Below are 12,554 nucleotides of genomic sequence, written 5' to 3'. Positions count from 1 at the left end.
GTTCTCTTGGATGTCTGTGTTTACTGTCACAGTTGACTATCGCATAACAAAGTCTAGCGCACAGAAGCCTGAGTTTTTCTCTTACCATGGTTCTCTTTGGTGATGATCTCAAAGACACCTGGGTTCAGGGTCATGGTGACTATCTTGTAACATAGTGTAGCGCTCAGAGAACTGAAGTTTTCTCTTACTTTGGTTTTGTTTGGTGATGATCCTGAAAATGTCTGGGATCTGGGGCTCTGCTGACTATTGTTTAACTGAGTTCAGCACCCAGAGGCCCTGAGGTTTGCTATTGCCTTGGTACATTTTGATCTCGAAGACACCTAGGATCAGGGTCATAGTTAAATATCGTGTAGCAGAGTGTAGCGCTCTGGGGTCCTGAGGTTATCACTTCCCGTGGTTCCTTTTGGTGATATCGAAGATGTCTGGGGTCAGGTTCACAGCTGACTACTGTTTGACAGAGTGCAGCGCCCTGAGGTTTGCTCATATCTTGATTCCATTTTGATCTCAAAGGCGTCTGGGATCAGGTCACGGTTGAGTATCGTGTAACAAAGTATTGCGCCCAGAGGTCCGAGCTTTTCTCTTACCTTGGTTCTCTTTGGTGATGATTTGAAAGATGTCTGGGCTCATGGTCACAGCTGACTATTGTGTAATAAAGTCTAGTGCCCAGAAGCCAGAGTTTTTCCCTTACCTTAGTTCTCTTTGGTGATGATCTGGAAAGATGTCTGGTCTCAGGGTCACTTGTAACAAGGTCTAGCGCCCAGAAGTCCGAGGTTTTCTCTTACCTTGGTTCTCGTTGGTGATGATCTCGAAGATGTCTGGTCTCAGGAGCTCCTCTGAATGCCGGGCGTCTGAAAGAGAAGGCACATTCCCAGCTTTACATCAGCTGCTCGTGCACAGGAACAGGCGATTCAGCAAGCAATTATAAAAGATGAAATATTCACTGGATCCAAATATGCATTTGTGTTTTCTTTGCACAAAGTGTGTATCTTTGCCAATTCTCATATATGCTCATAGATGTTGTGTGGGAGGGGGGAAATGCGCAGAGCCCTGCCATTCCTAGGATATATGTGGCAAACAAGGATAAATGTGCAGGCCCATCTGTCTTATGGAAGCTCTTAAAATGCGTGACTTTCTAAATCCTTTCCCAAATACTGGTTGTAAATACACAATGGAGTGGTTCGATCAATAAACTGCTCCATTTCTGTGAACCAGTCAATGGTGTTTAGGATTTGGCTCTCTGTGGGCTTTTCTTAGGCTCTCACTTCCCGGTCTTAACATCTTGATTTTACGCATTCAGTCAGTGGTGTGAATGCTCCTCCTTTCATCCTTACACGTTGAGATAGCAGCATTATGTTCATGCACAAGGTTCACAGGCACATCTTACTCTCTCTCCCTTTGTAAAAACACAAAATCTAATAATTATTATTTGGATATATAGGGCGCAAGCGAATCGTCCCTAGGAGGATCTCTCTGCACCTGAATAGCGGACAACGCTGATCCAAGATTGCTGTTTAATGACAGAACAACCAGGTTTTGAGAAGTTTCTTGAACTGCCTGAAATTGGGACAAGCATGAATGTCATCTGGCAGTCTGTTCCAGTGGAAAGGGGCAAGATATGAGAAGGAGCAGCCGCCCATTCTGACTCTCCTGATTCTCAGGGAGCAGAGCAGCTGTCGGTCTCTCGATCTGATTTGGTGAGAGGGGATATATGGCTTTAGCTTCTTCCTTAGGTAAGCTGGACCCTTCCCCTTGGGTGATTTAAACGCCAGGCACAAAAGCTTGAATTCTGCTCTTTTCCTACCAGGCAGCCAGTGCAGCTGTCGTAGAGGGGGTTCCGAAGGGGATTGGACAGGCCGATTGAGGGCTAGACGCGCCGCTGTGTTCTGAACAATCTGCAGCCTAGAAAGTAGATCTTCCCTGATCCCTACCAGTCGGGAATTTCCGTACTCTAGTCTACTCACTAGAAGTGCCTGTATAAGGGCCTAGATGGCCGAGAAGGGGATCCAGGGAAAGATCTTTCTCAGCATTCGTATCAGGCCGAAGCAAGTGCCCGAGATGGTTTTCACATGCTCTTCCATGGAGACTCTATCATCAATTTATTTTTTTTTTAAACATATTTTATTGATTTTTAGTTACGTCATATATCCATACATTACAGTTTATATTAATTATATCTCCCACAGTTAGCCGTGACCCATTACAACCATATAACAGCTTTCATGTACATTCTTATAATAAAATGTTCAAAGTTCTCCAACATTATTAACGCATTATATGTTCAACCAATATATTCACAGTTAGGTCTTACTTGGAATATGTATTTGTCTTAAGGAGAAAGAAAAACCCCACATAAAATCTCTGAACCCCCCCCCACCTCAAACAACTCTGGTCACAGTTCTTTTAATTTCAGCATTTCTGAACCATGTGTTCCATACCAGTTTTCCGGATTGCATGGGGTGAAACACACTGGATATCTGTATTACACTTTGTGCCAAGGTCTATCATCAATTATAACACCCAGATATTTTGCCCGCTTTTTTGGCGTAGGAGGTACACCGAGCTCCGATGGCCACCAATCTGAGGCCCAAAGCTCCTCTGCTTTTCCGAACAGCAGGATCTCAGTTTTATTGGTATTAAACTGTAGAAAATTCAGAGTCATCCATGTAGCTATTTTTAACATGCAGTTTTTAAATTTTTCTCTGGTCGACGCAGGATCCGTCTCAATAGTGTCTATCACTTGGGTATCGTCCGGTTACGAGATGGTATCATACCCACAAGATCTAATGGTTGTGGCCAGAGAGGACACATAGGTGTTGAATAAAGTGGGGCTTAAAATGTAGCCCTGGGGCACCCCCTTGTCTACAGCCATGGTCTGTGGTGGAAACGTGTCCAATTGGACGCGCTGTGTTCTATCAGCCAGGAAGCTTTCGAGCCATTTTCGAGCTTTTCCTCTGACACCAATCTTTCGTAGTTTATCCAGTAAGCATCTATGAGAGACGGTGTCAAAAGCTACTGACAAATCAAGGAGAACTAGCATTGTGGGTGTCCCTTTGTCCAAAGCCAGCCTGTTCGTGTCTGTTACTTCAGTCAATGCGGATTCAGTGCTATAAAGCGCAACGGAAGCCTGAATGAGAGGGATCAAGTAGGTTGTTCTGTTCAAGGTTGCCCGTACAATAAAAAATGATTCTGTAGATAGTACACAGTGCAACCACCACCCTTGCCTCCAAGTACAGCACTTCCTTAGATACAGGAGCTATGCTCAAGCTCAAACATGTTGTGACTCAAAATGTACTTACGATTTTTCTCCAGTTCATAGAAAATCTGCAAAAGAGACATTATGACATTTTAATCAAATAAAAGTATTCAGATTGTAGAACATTAGGGAACCCTAAAGCCATGTTTTAAAAGATGACATAAGATGTAGGTTGTGTTGTATGTCAAAGTATTGAAATATAATTAAACACAAAGAGAGAAAGGGTATAATGTAACGACCGCTGGTCCCCTTAAAGAATCAATGCAATCAACAAAAGAAGGAGTAATTCCAAGAAGGATAACTATTTTTTGCAATGAACAAAAAAGGAAGCAATTTCTTTTTTAAAAGAACCCTCACTTACCAACCTAGTTGGTGACATGCTCCATCATAGGGTTCCCACCCGAGGGGCCGAAGGTCTCCCAAGTGTGCTACGACGCCTGATTACAGTGGAGCGGGTTTTTTTGTGCAGAGTGAGTGATCAGTGAAAAGTGATTTAAGATTGCCTTTATGATCCCTTATAAATTTAATGATGGGGTCACAAGGCAAGATTAAAACGTAGGAGGATGTCCTATCTGGTTGAATTGACCATTGACATCCATACCCCACAGATCCTTATGGCACTCTTGCTATGGCACTGACAATGTAGTGCCTGTCTCCTGGCCTCAAAGCACTGTAAAAACTGTACCCTAAAACGTTGGCGGGGGTGTTCTGTCACCCCCCGGCTGTAAGTTTACAGTAAGCTCCTTCAGTTGTGCCAGGAGGTGCGTCCGCCATGTTGTGTCCACTGGTGCAGGAGATGTGAAGGCCTCACATCTGTAGTATTGTCACTGATGTACTCTCCTGTACAAGTGCACTCTCTAAGAACCAATCCTGAGAGGAATTACATGTACACAGGGCTATTTAATACTGCCTCTGATATACCCTCCTGCTCCGGTGCACTCTCTATGAAGAAAACCTGTGAGACGTCACATGCTCACAGGGCTGTGTAATACTGTCACTCATATACTATCCTGTCCTGGTGCACTGCAGACCTTTGTATTATGGTTACTGCAGTTCCTGGCTCTGCAGATTCCCTCACAGTCAGGTGCGGTACACCTGAGAGGCTTCATGTGCACACTGGTCCATATAATACTTTTACTGCAGCTCTCACCTGCACAGGTGTACTTACAGTGAAGCACACCTGAGAGTCTACTGCATAGAACCATATATAACACTGTTATTGCGGCTCTCACCTGCACAGGTGTACATACAGTGATGAAGACCTGAGAGTCTACACCTACACAGAACTATATATAGCACTGTTACAGGTGTACTTACAGTAATGCACACCCAACAAGTCTACCACTGCTTAGAACCATATATAACACTGTTACTACGGCTCTCACCTGCACAGGTATACTTATAGTGTTACACACTTCAGAGTTTACACAAATATAATGCTGTAACTACAGCTCTCACCTGCACAGGTGTACTTGCAGTGATGGACACCTGAGAGTCTACAACTGCACAGAACCATATATAACACTGTTACTGCAGCTCTCACCTGTACCTGCTCTCAGCTCTATATACCATTGTTAAAGAGGGTCTCACCTGTACAGGTAAGCACCAGCAGGTGCTCACCAGGCACACTGCGACCAGGGCCCATCCTCTGCTGTCCATCCTTGGGTTCTGGGGCAGTGCTCAGGTCACTAGAGGTCAATGTTTCTTCCTCCAGTGAGATGTTTTGTCGACCCCAGACTAGTCCTTTATATACCCAGAAGAGGCTGAGCATTCTCCAATCAGCTCTCAGCCCTAAGGGTGACACCTCTTTCTGCACAGGTCACAAGGTGTGTCTGTCCTGGAGAGGATGCCCCGAGATCGCCTCTGAGGTGCCAAAAGCAAGATAATAAGCAGTTTTTAAGTGTGGCAAATTTGGTTTGTGACAGACCCTGCACCGTGATATATTCTTGTTTAAAAAACCTTCACACTTTATTCTTTCTATAAGAGGGTGAAATTATGATTGGACACAGACGCATCTCCAAGGGTTTGGCTCCTCAAACAACAACAAAAGTCCTCGAGGCACAAAAAGACCCAATTTTTAGAAAATAACAGAAGACACAAAAAGTGCTTCTGATGAGCTGGACTTGCGTCTGAAGAGCAGATTTAATTTCGTAGATGGATCAGAGTTAAACAGTTGTAGATTGTAGTGAAGTGACACCAAACACACACCAATGTTAGGTTAGATGTGTTTTAATGACCATTAGTCCCAACAGCTCTCAGGAAACTGCCAATACAAAGGAGCCAGTGAACATTCAAACATTAATATTCTATCACCATGAGGAAAGGAATGACATAATGGGAGCATGTAATCTAATAGACATAGAAGATAGATTACTACAACATCTCCCTTCTTTACTAACATTAAATATTATACAGCAGCCTCCTAATAATCGCAAAAGAAAAGAGATAAACAGAAATGAACAAAGAATAAAACTTAAAACCTAAAAATAATACATTAACAATGGAAATGATAAAGATGTGAAACAAACATTGACCATGAAAATAATGGAAATGAATCAAAGATCCATACGTTTAGGTATAACACGGATCCTACTACTCCTCCTCGGCGGAACATATTCCAATTTAGGAATTCCTTTTGAATTAGTTGTTACATCAATTTCATCATTCGACTGATTAAGGCCCATTTGTGACACCACTTTCTCAGGAAGTCTGTAAACACGTGAGAGGTTCCACCAGTTTTTACCATTGACTCTCTCCGCACACCGAGCCAATGCATCCACCCTCACCGGAGATCCAAATTTAGATGATCCTTTACTCACATTATGAGGTGATTTAATTTTAACCCAATCACCTACCTTGATTTTAGAATTAAAAGCCTTAATATTATCACCATGGGGAAAGGAATGACATAATGTAATCTAATAGACATAGAAGATAGATTACTACAGGTAGGCATGGCGGGAGGATGAAAGGAAGAGTGTAAGAACAAAACGCAGAGGAGTAGGATTAAAAGCAGTGTTTAAGGAAGAAATGCCGAGAAGGAGGATGAAAGGAAGGGTGGTAGGATGAAAGGAAGGGTGGGAGGATGAAAGGAAGGGTGGGAGGATGAAAGGAAGGGTGGGAGGATGAAAGGAAGGGTGGGAGGATGAAAGGTATGGTAGGAGGATGGAAGAAAGTGTAGGAGGATGAAAAGAAGGGTGGAAAGATGAGAGGCAGGATTGGAGGATGAAAAGATACGTGGATTAAAAAAACTTTATAAGAGGCTGAACGAAAGGAAGGAAGGAGTGAGAAAAAGAATTGTCGAAGGCTACTTAGACGTAAAAAAGGCACACAGTAACATTCGCCCTTACGCCCTCATGACGGGACTATGGTGCCCATTCCTGACTTACATACCTCAATCTCAGCTCAACATCTCCCTAATTGAGAAATTCAGACATAGTGTAGGAGAGCCCGCCCAATGCCTGCCAGCTTAACCTCCAATCATTTGGTTTCATTCATAGGGCATGGGGTCTTTTCTTAGTGCCAAATGATCTCATTGTGTCCAAAACGGGCTAGAGGATGCATTTTGCACTAAGAAAATAGCACAACATGCTACAGGACATGAACAGCAGTAGCAAGCAGCTGCTCGCACTCTCTGAGGGGCTTATTTATGAAAGGCTTGCACCACCAGAGTGTCAGTATTTTTCTGATGCTCCAGCAGTGCAAACCTCTCAACTATATCTTGGCAGCCATGTTCCCACCTGCCACAGATACTGCAGTTGCCAAGAATCTCGGAGTGAAGATGGACAATGGCCTTACCTTTAAACCACAGATTCTGAGCCTGGTGGGTCAGTGTTTTGGTCTCTTAAAAATGATGAGAAAATTCCTCACACTTCTATATACTGCCCATAGGAGGACGATTGTACAAGCCTTGATTGGATCTAGGCTGGATTATGCGAATGCGCTATTCTTCGGCCTCCCTGATTATCTTCTGTCTCGCTTGCAGGTGGTGCAGAATTCTGCGGCGCGGGCAATTTTTGGCGTTAACCGGAGATCCCACGCCGCGGGGCTTCTTACATCCCTTCACTGGTTGCCCATACGACAACGCATTGTTTTTAAGACTCTTACAATTGCGTTCAAGGCCTTGCATGGCAAGGGCTCTCGTTATTTAAGGCATAGGATCAGTTTTCACCATCCGGCCAGAGCCTTGCGCTCTGCTTCATTCTCGCTGGCCACGATCCCGGTGATCAGGCGTGTTCGTATTGGAGGTCGTTCCTTTAGACACCTTGCGCCCAAGGCTTGGAATGCTTTGCCCCTATCACTGAGAAAGATCGACAACTTGTTGTCTTTTAGAAAGGAGCTCAAATCCTGGCTGTTTTGTCAATAAAGTCCATCTGGTTTCTTGTTCCGTGCCTGGTTGGGTCTGATAGCGCCGGGACACTCTGCTTGAGTAGCTGAGCGCTCTATAAGACCCAGATTAACATAACATAACATAACATATCTACAAGGCCACCTGCGTGGGTTTGCATGGCCTCTTAGATATGGAGTAAGACAAGTTGCTGCGTTGCCTTATTCTGCACCAAGGACCCAAGAGTTTTGATGCTGCCCCAGATATACTTAATCACGCAAACCTGGGGCAGGGCATAAACCTTATGCACACATGGAAAGAGGAAAACACCTCTCATGAGTGTTTTTGTGCAGGAAAGTCCCCTTTTCTGCACAAAAATAATCCTGCATGCAATACAGAAACCCTTGCACCATGGTGCAAAGGTGCCTGCATTGGCACTATTCTCAACAAAGCAAGTTGCCAGTACTGCTAATCTGATTTAGTATATTTAAATGCCCAATGACTTAAACCATTGTAGCATTATGACACGACAAATTGTTGCGGATTTGTCTTTTTTTATTTTTTGAATGTTTTCAGTTATTCAAAACAGCAAAAATTCTAGAATGATTCCAAAAAGGGGGGAGGGGAGATACAAAAGTTAATAATCTATCCAATTGTGAAAAAGTGAGTTTTAGTAGGCAAGAATAGACACACAAGGAAAGAACTTAATCTAAGAAGTATTTAACTCCGCAATCACACATTTCATTCATCATCTATCATTTAGTCAACACACTTGTCCTACCCATTCATCTAGTATTCAAAAAAAGAGTATGTGAGTGAAAAAAGTGAAAAAAAGAAAGAAAAACGTGAGTAGCCTCACCAGGGTTCCAAAGAACCTTTTATTAATGTATATGGTGGGGTGCTATTTTTAATTTCTGATTGTTTTCTAATCACATTATAATCAAAACTATCAGGCCATCGACATTTTTTGCAATCTCGTTATTTTACAGCAATAATATCACAAGATTAGCCTGAAAAAGAAGGGAGGTCGACGCGTTTCGAAACCCCTTAGTCATGGGGGTTCTCTTCAGGACCTTGGAGGAATCAATCCTGCAAAGGAATAAAACAACAATGCTTACTACCCTACCTCCTGAGTACCTTCGACTTTAGAACAGACAAGTTAACTCAGTCGAATTACCTTGTCTTCGAAGTAGTCCAGCGTAATTCTTAGTTCAAATGCACTACGGTGTTATAGTTAAAACCTCTTGTGATGATCAATTTCAAAACACACTCAATTTTCCAAAAGTGAACGTTGTAGTCTGCAGGGAAGAGCAGAAGCTAAATGTTGTTGTGTAATGTTACAAAAATCTAAAGGCTGACATGTAGCTCTTGATATCTCAAATAATTACCTTCCCTAGAAGGGAGATTCTTCATGAAATTCAATCAGCGCTGGCCTTGCAGCTTTTAATTCGTCTCCCAATTCCTAGGCGGAACATAAGAAATTGGAGTCAGTTTTTTTACAAAAGGAAGACACGTTGTTTAATCAAAACACAATCCTGCACGTCATGTAAACTCACATACGTCTTTGACTTCTAGAGCTGGGCTTATCAAGTGACAAATAGTCGATCGGTATGCGTGGTTAAAGAACGGTCTTGCTCGTGCTGCTACTTATCATCCGGTTAATGTGAGCGATTCCTTAGCTACCGCGATTTCACGAGCACTTAGTGCGCAGCGACTTGCTCTAAAGCGGTGTGGCTCCTTTAGTTTGCATACCTTATTAGTTCGGGCGGGTTTCCTCTCGATGCTAACAGCGTCTGACAATCCACTGATGCATTGTGGGTCCGTCGCTTCTCCGGCCCTCTTTGATTGCGCTGGCCTGGTGCTAGCATTGTGGGCAATGTAGTTATGTCTCAAGGGAGGGCGGCCGTTTTGCCAAGAACAACAGTTTACAAAAGATCGGTGTCTTGTGTTTTTCTCCATTAAAGGCGCCTTTTCATGATTTTATGTGTGTCATATATCCAATCTCTATTATCGGGGATAACATATTCTCCAATAGATCATGTCAAATTCGACACAGGTCTCCAATTTGACGGAGGGAGACGGGAGTGCATAGTTTAGTTTGTTGAATAAATGGAGTTATAATATTGTAAAATATGTAATTAAATAATGATAAAGTCGATCTTGTTAAGCAGAGTGGGTTTATTAAAACCTCATCCACGAACAGCCACAAGTAACTGACAAATACAGAACCCTTCAAGCAAGTACATTCTGAGAATTAAGAATGAGGAGTGTAATGACAGATCTTAAAGGGGAAGGAAAGGTATAACTAGAAAAGGAGAGAACATCACACATCTCCCTTCCTTTACAAAATGAAAAAGAATATCACACATCTCCCTTTCTTTATAAACAAGAGCAAGAGACTAAGTTAAGCAGAGAAAAACAAGCTAAACATAATCTTTTAAATAGTACGGAGCACTACGAATTCTTTGACTTCTTGTATAAGGAGATGATAACCTGTCAAAAGAAGAGTTAGAAGGAAGGAAAGAATTATTGCACAAACCAATGTCATTATGAGATGAGTCACTAAACAAATTAGGATTAACAACCACAACACGACTCTTATTCCAAATTCTTCCATCTTCAGTCTTAATAGCATTTTTGAAAATCTTGATAACAGCTCTAACATCAGTATATTTGGACCACGGTTTACGTCCAACCGGGGTCTTTATTTTTACTAGATCACCAACTTTTACTTCATGAAAATTAACACTTTTCTTTTTGTCAAAGTATGACTTACGTGCATTCTGTTTGAGCAATTCTCTTGTCCTCCAATCACCTATGTCATTGTTCACCAGACCTTTATTTAAGCACATCCACCCAGGACACAACAAGGTATTAGGAATCCTCCCTTTGAACAGCTCAAATGGTGACCTCCCAGTAGAGGAATGAGGGACGAAACGATAGGTATTTATCCTGTCTTGGAGAGTGGTTTTCCAATTTAAACCTGAAGCACGAGCAAGTTGAATTGACTCCTTCAGAGTTTTATTGACCTTCTGTACGGCACCATTAGTTTCAGGGTGATATAGTGAACACTTTTTTTGAGTAACACCACACTTTTTTAGAAAATCAACAAAATGTGAGGAACAGAACTGGGGACCATTGTCAGATAATATACTATTTGGAAACCCTTCCTTACAAAACAGAGGTTCTAAGAACTTAATGATGGAATCAGAAGTAATTTCCCTGACAGCAGAAACTTCAATCCACCTTGAGTAGAGATCAATTAATACAATGAGGTAAGGAGTATCAGAAACACCAGATAAAGGACCCAGAATGTCAATGGCAACTTCATCCCAAGGATGACCAGGTAAAGCCCTCTTAACCATGGGCATTTGTTTTGTTTTAAGGATCTTATCGCTAGAACAACACTCAGGACATTCTCTGACCATTCTTTCAGTTTCAAGATCCATACCCGGCCACCAGAATTGCATACGTAAGAACTCTTTGGTTTTCACAATCCCTAAATGACCACAATGAGCATGGGTCAACAACTTTCCTCTTAGAGAAGAGGGAGGAACAAGTTTAGTACCACGAGTTAACAGACCATTATTTACAGAGAGTTCATCTGAAACTAACGACCAAGGTTTAGACAGGCGAGAATTACTCATTAAAGAAAGAATTACATTGGATATTTCTTCATCTTTGCCCAACTCCGACCTCCATTCAGTTTCATCAATTGCACCATCAGTAATTTCACACACATTAGTACATTCATCAGGTTCACACAAATCATCGTGATCAGCATTCTCACTGTTAACTAATCTAGATAAACAATCAGCCGACCTGTTAGCTATCCCAGGAATATACTCTACTTCAAACTCAAATTCTTGCAGAGAAACAATCCATTTTCTGATTCTTGAGGAAATGGCATCAAGACCTTTCTTTGAAAAGACCTCTCTCAAAGGCTTATGATCAGATAATACACACACCTTCGTTCCCCAAATGAGATTCTTGAACTTTCTCAAAGCCCAAAAAATGGCAAGAGATTCCTTTTCTATTACAGAGTAATTAAACTCTGATCCTCTAAGGCAACGAGAAGAACAACAAATAAGATAATCTTTACCATTTCTCTTCTGAACCAAAACCGCACCCAGGCCTTTATCACTTGCGTCTGTAAACATGACAGTGGGTAGTCCAGGAACAAACGCATGAAGAGAAGGAGCTTTTTTCAACTCTTTCTTGATACACTCAAACTCTTCCTTGCATTCACAAGACCAGTCAAACACAACATTTTTTGCAGTCAATTTTCTCAAATTATGGGTTTTGTCTGCGAAATTTGGAATAAATTTACCATAAAATTCCACCATGCCCAAAAATGAGAGAAGTTCATCTTTACAAGTTGGATCCTTAACTTTGTCTATAGATTCAACAAGTTCCTTCTTTGGAAAAACTCCATCACCAGTGATACGATGACCTAAATAGTTAACTTCTTGAACTCTAAATTTGCATTTAGATCTTTTTAAGGTCATGCCAGCACCAACCAACCGTTTTAATACGTCAGACACACGACAATCATGCTCAAGAACATCATTTCCATAGATTAACAAATCATCCTGATAGCACTTAACACCTGACAAGCCTCTTAAGATCTTTGACATAATACGTTGAAAGACCGAGGCAGCCGAGACGAGGCCAAAAGGCATTCTCTTAAATTTAAACGTACCCATAGGTGTAATAAAGGCAGTCAGGTCTTGAGAATAAGTATCTAGCTCTACCTGATGGTATGCGGAAGCTAAATCAAGAGTGGTAAAATATCTTGCACCTTCTAAAGTGCTGACTATCTCATCTATATTAGGAAGGGGAAACCTGTCAACCACTACTTCTTTATTTAGGGCCCTTAGGTCAATGCAAAGACGAATTTCACCAGTATGTTTCTTTGCTATAACCACTGGAGCAAGCCACTCTGTTGCCTCCACAGGTACGATAATATCATTC

General features: G+C 42.0%; 1 protein-coding gene and 1 long non-coding RNA gene across 2 annotated transcripts in view; both read right to left on the bottom strand.

Annotated features, from left to right (window-relative positions):
- Nucleotides 1-4,927, bottom strand: part of LOC144826363 (embryonic protein UVS.2-like) — a 99,155-nt gene extending 94,228 nt beyond the window's left edge. Inside the window, exons 1-3 of the mRNA XM_078684690.1 lie at nucleotides 4,844-4,927; nucleotides 3,297-3,321; nucleotides 783-848 (exon numbers count right to left, since the gene is read on the bottom strand). Coding sequence (XP_078540816.1) covers nucleotides 783-848; nucleotides 3,297-3,321; nucleotides 4,844-4,912 — 160 coding nt within the window. The 5' untranslated portion in view covers nucleotides 4,913-4,927. The remainder of the gene's footprint in view (nucleotides 1-782; nucleotides 849-3,296; nucleotides 3,322-4,843) is intronic.
- Nucleotides 4,928-8,756: 3,829 nt separating this feature from the next.
- The window catches only part of LOC144826362 (uncharacterized), a 90,633-nt gene continuing 86,835 nt past the window's right edge, over nucleotides 8,757-12,554 (bottom strand). The window contains exons 2-3 of the long non-coding RNA XR_013609805.1: nucleotides 8,969-9,042; nucleotides 8,757-8,878 (exon numbers count right to left, since the gene is read on the bottom strand). This is a non-coding gene — a long non-coding RNA (uncharacterized LOC144826362). The remainder of the gene's footprint in view (nucleotides 8,879-8,968; nucleotides 9,043-12,554) is intronic.

The sequence above is a fragment of the Lissotriton helveticus genome, chromosome 3_2, assembly GCF_964261635.1.
Source record: "Lissotriton helveticus chromosome 3_2, aLisHel1.1, whole genome shotgun sequence".
Lineage (NCBI taxonomy): Eukaryota > Metazoa > Chordata > Amphibia > Caudata > Salamandridae > Lissotriton > Lissotriton helveticus.
This window is presented reverse-complemented; position numbering and strand designations above follow the sequence as displayed.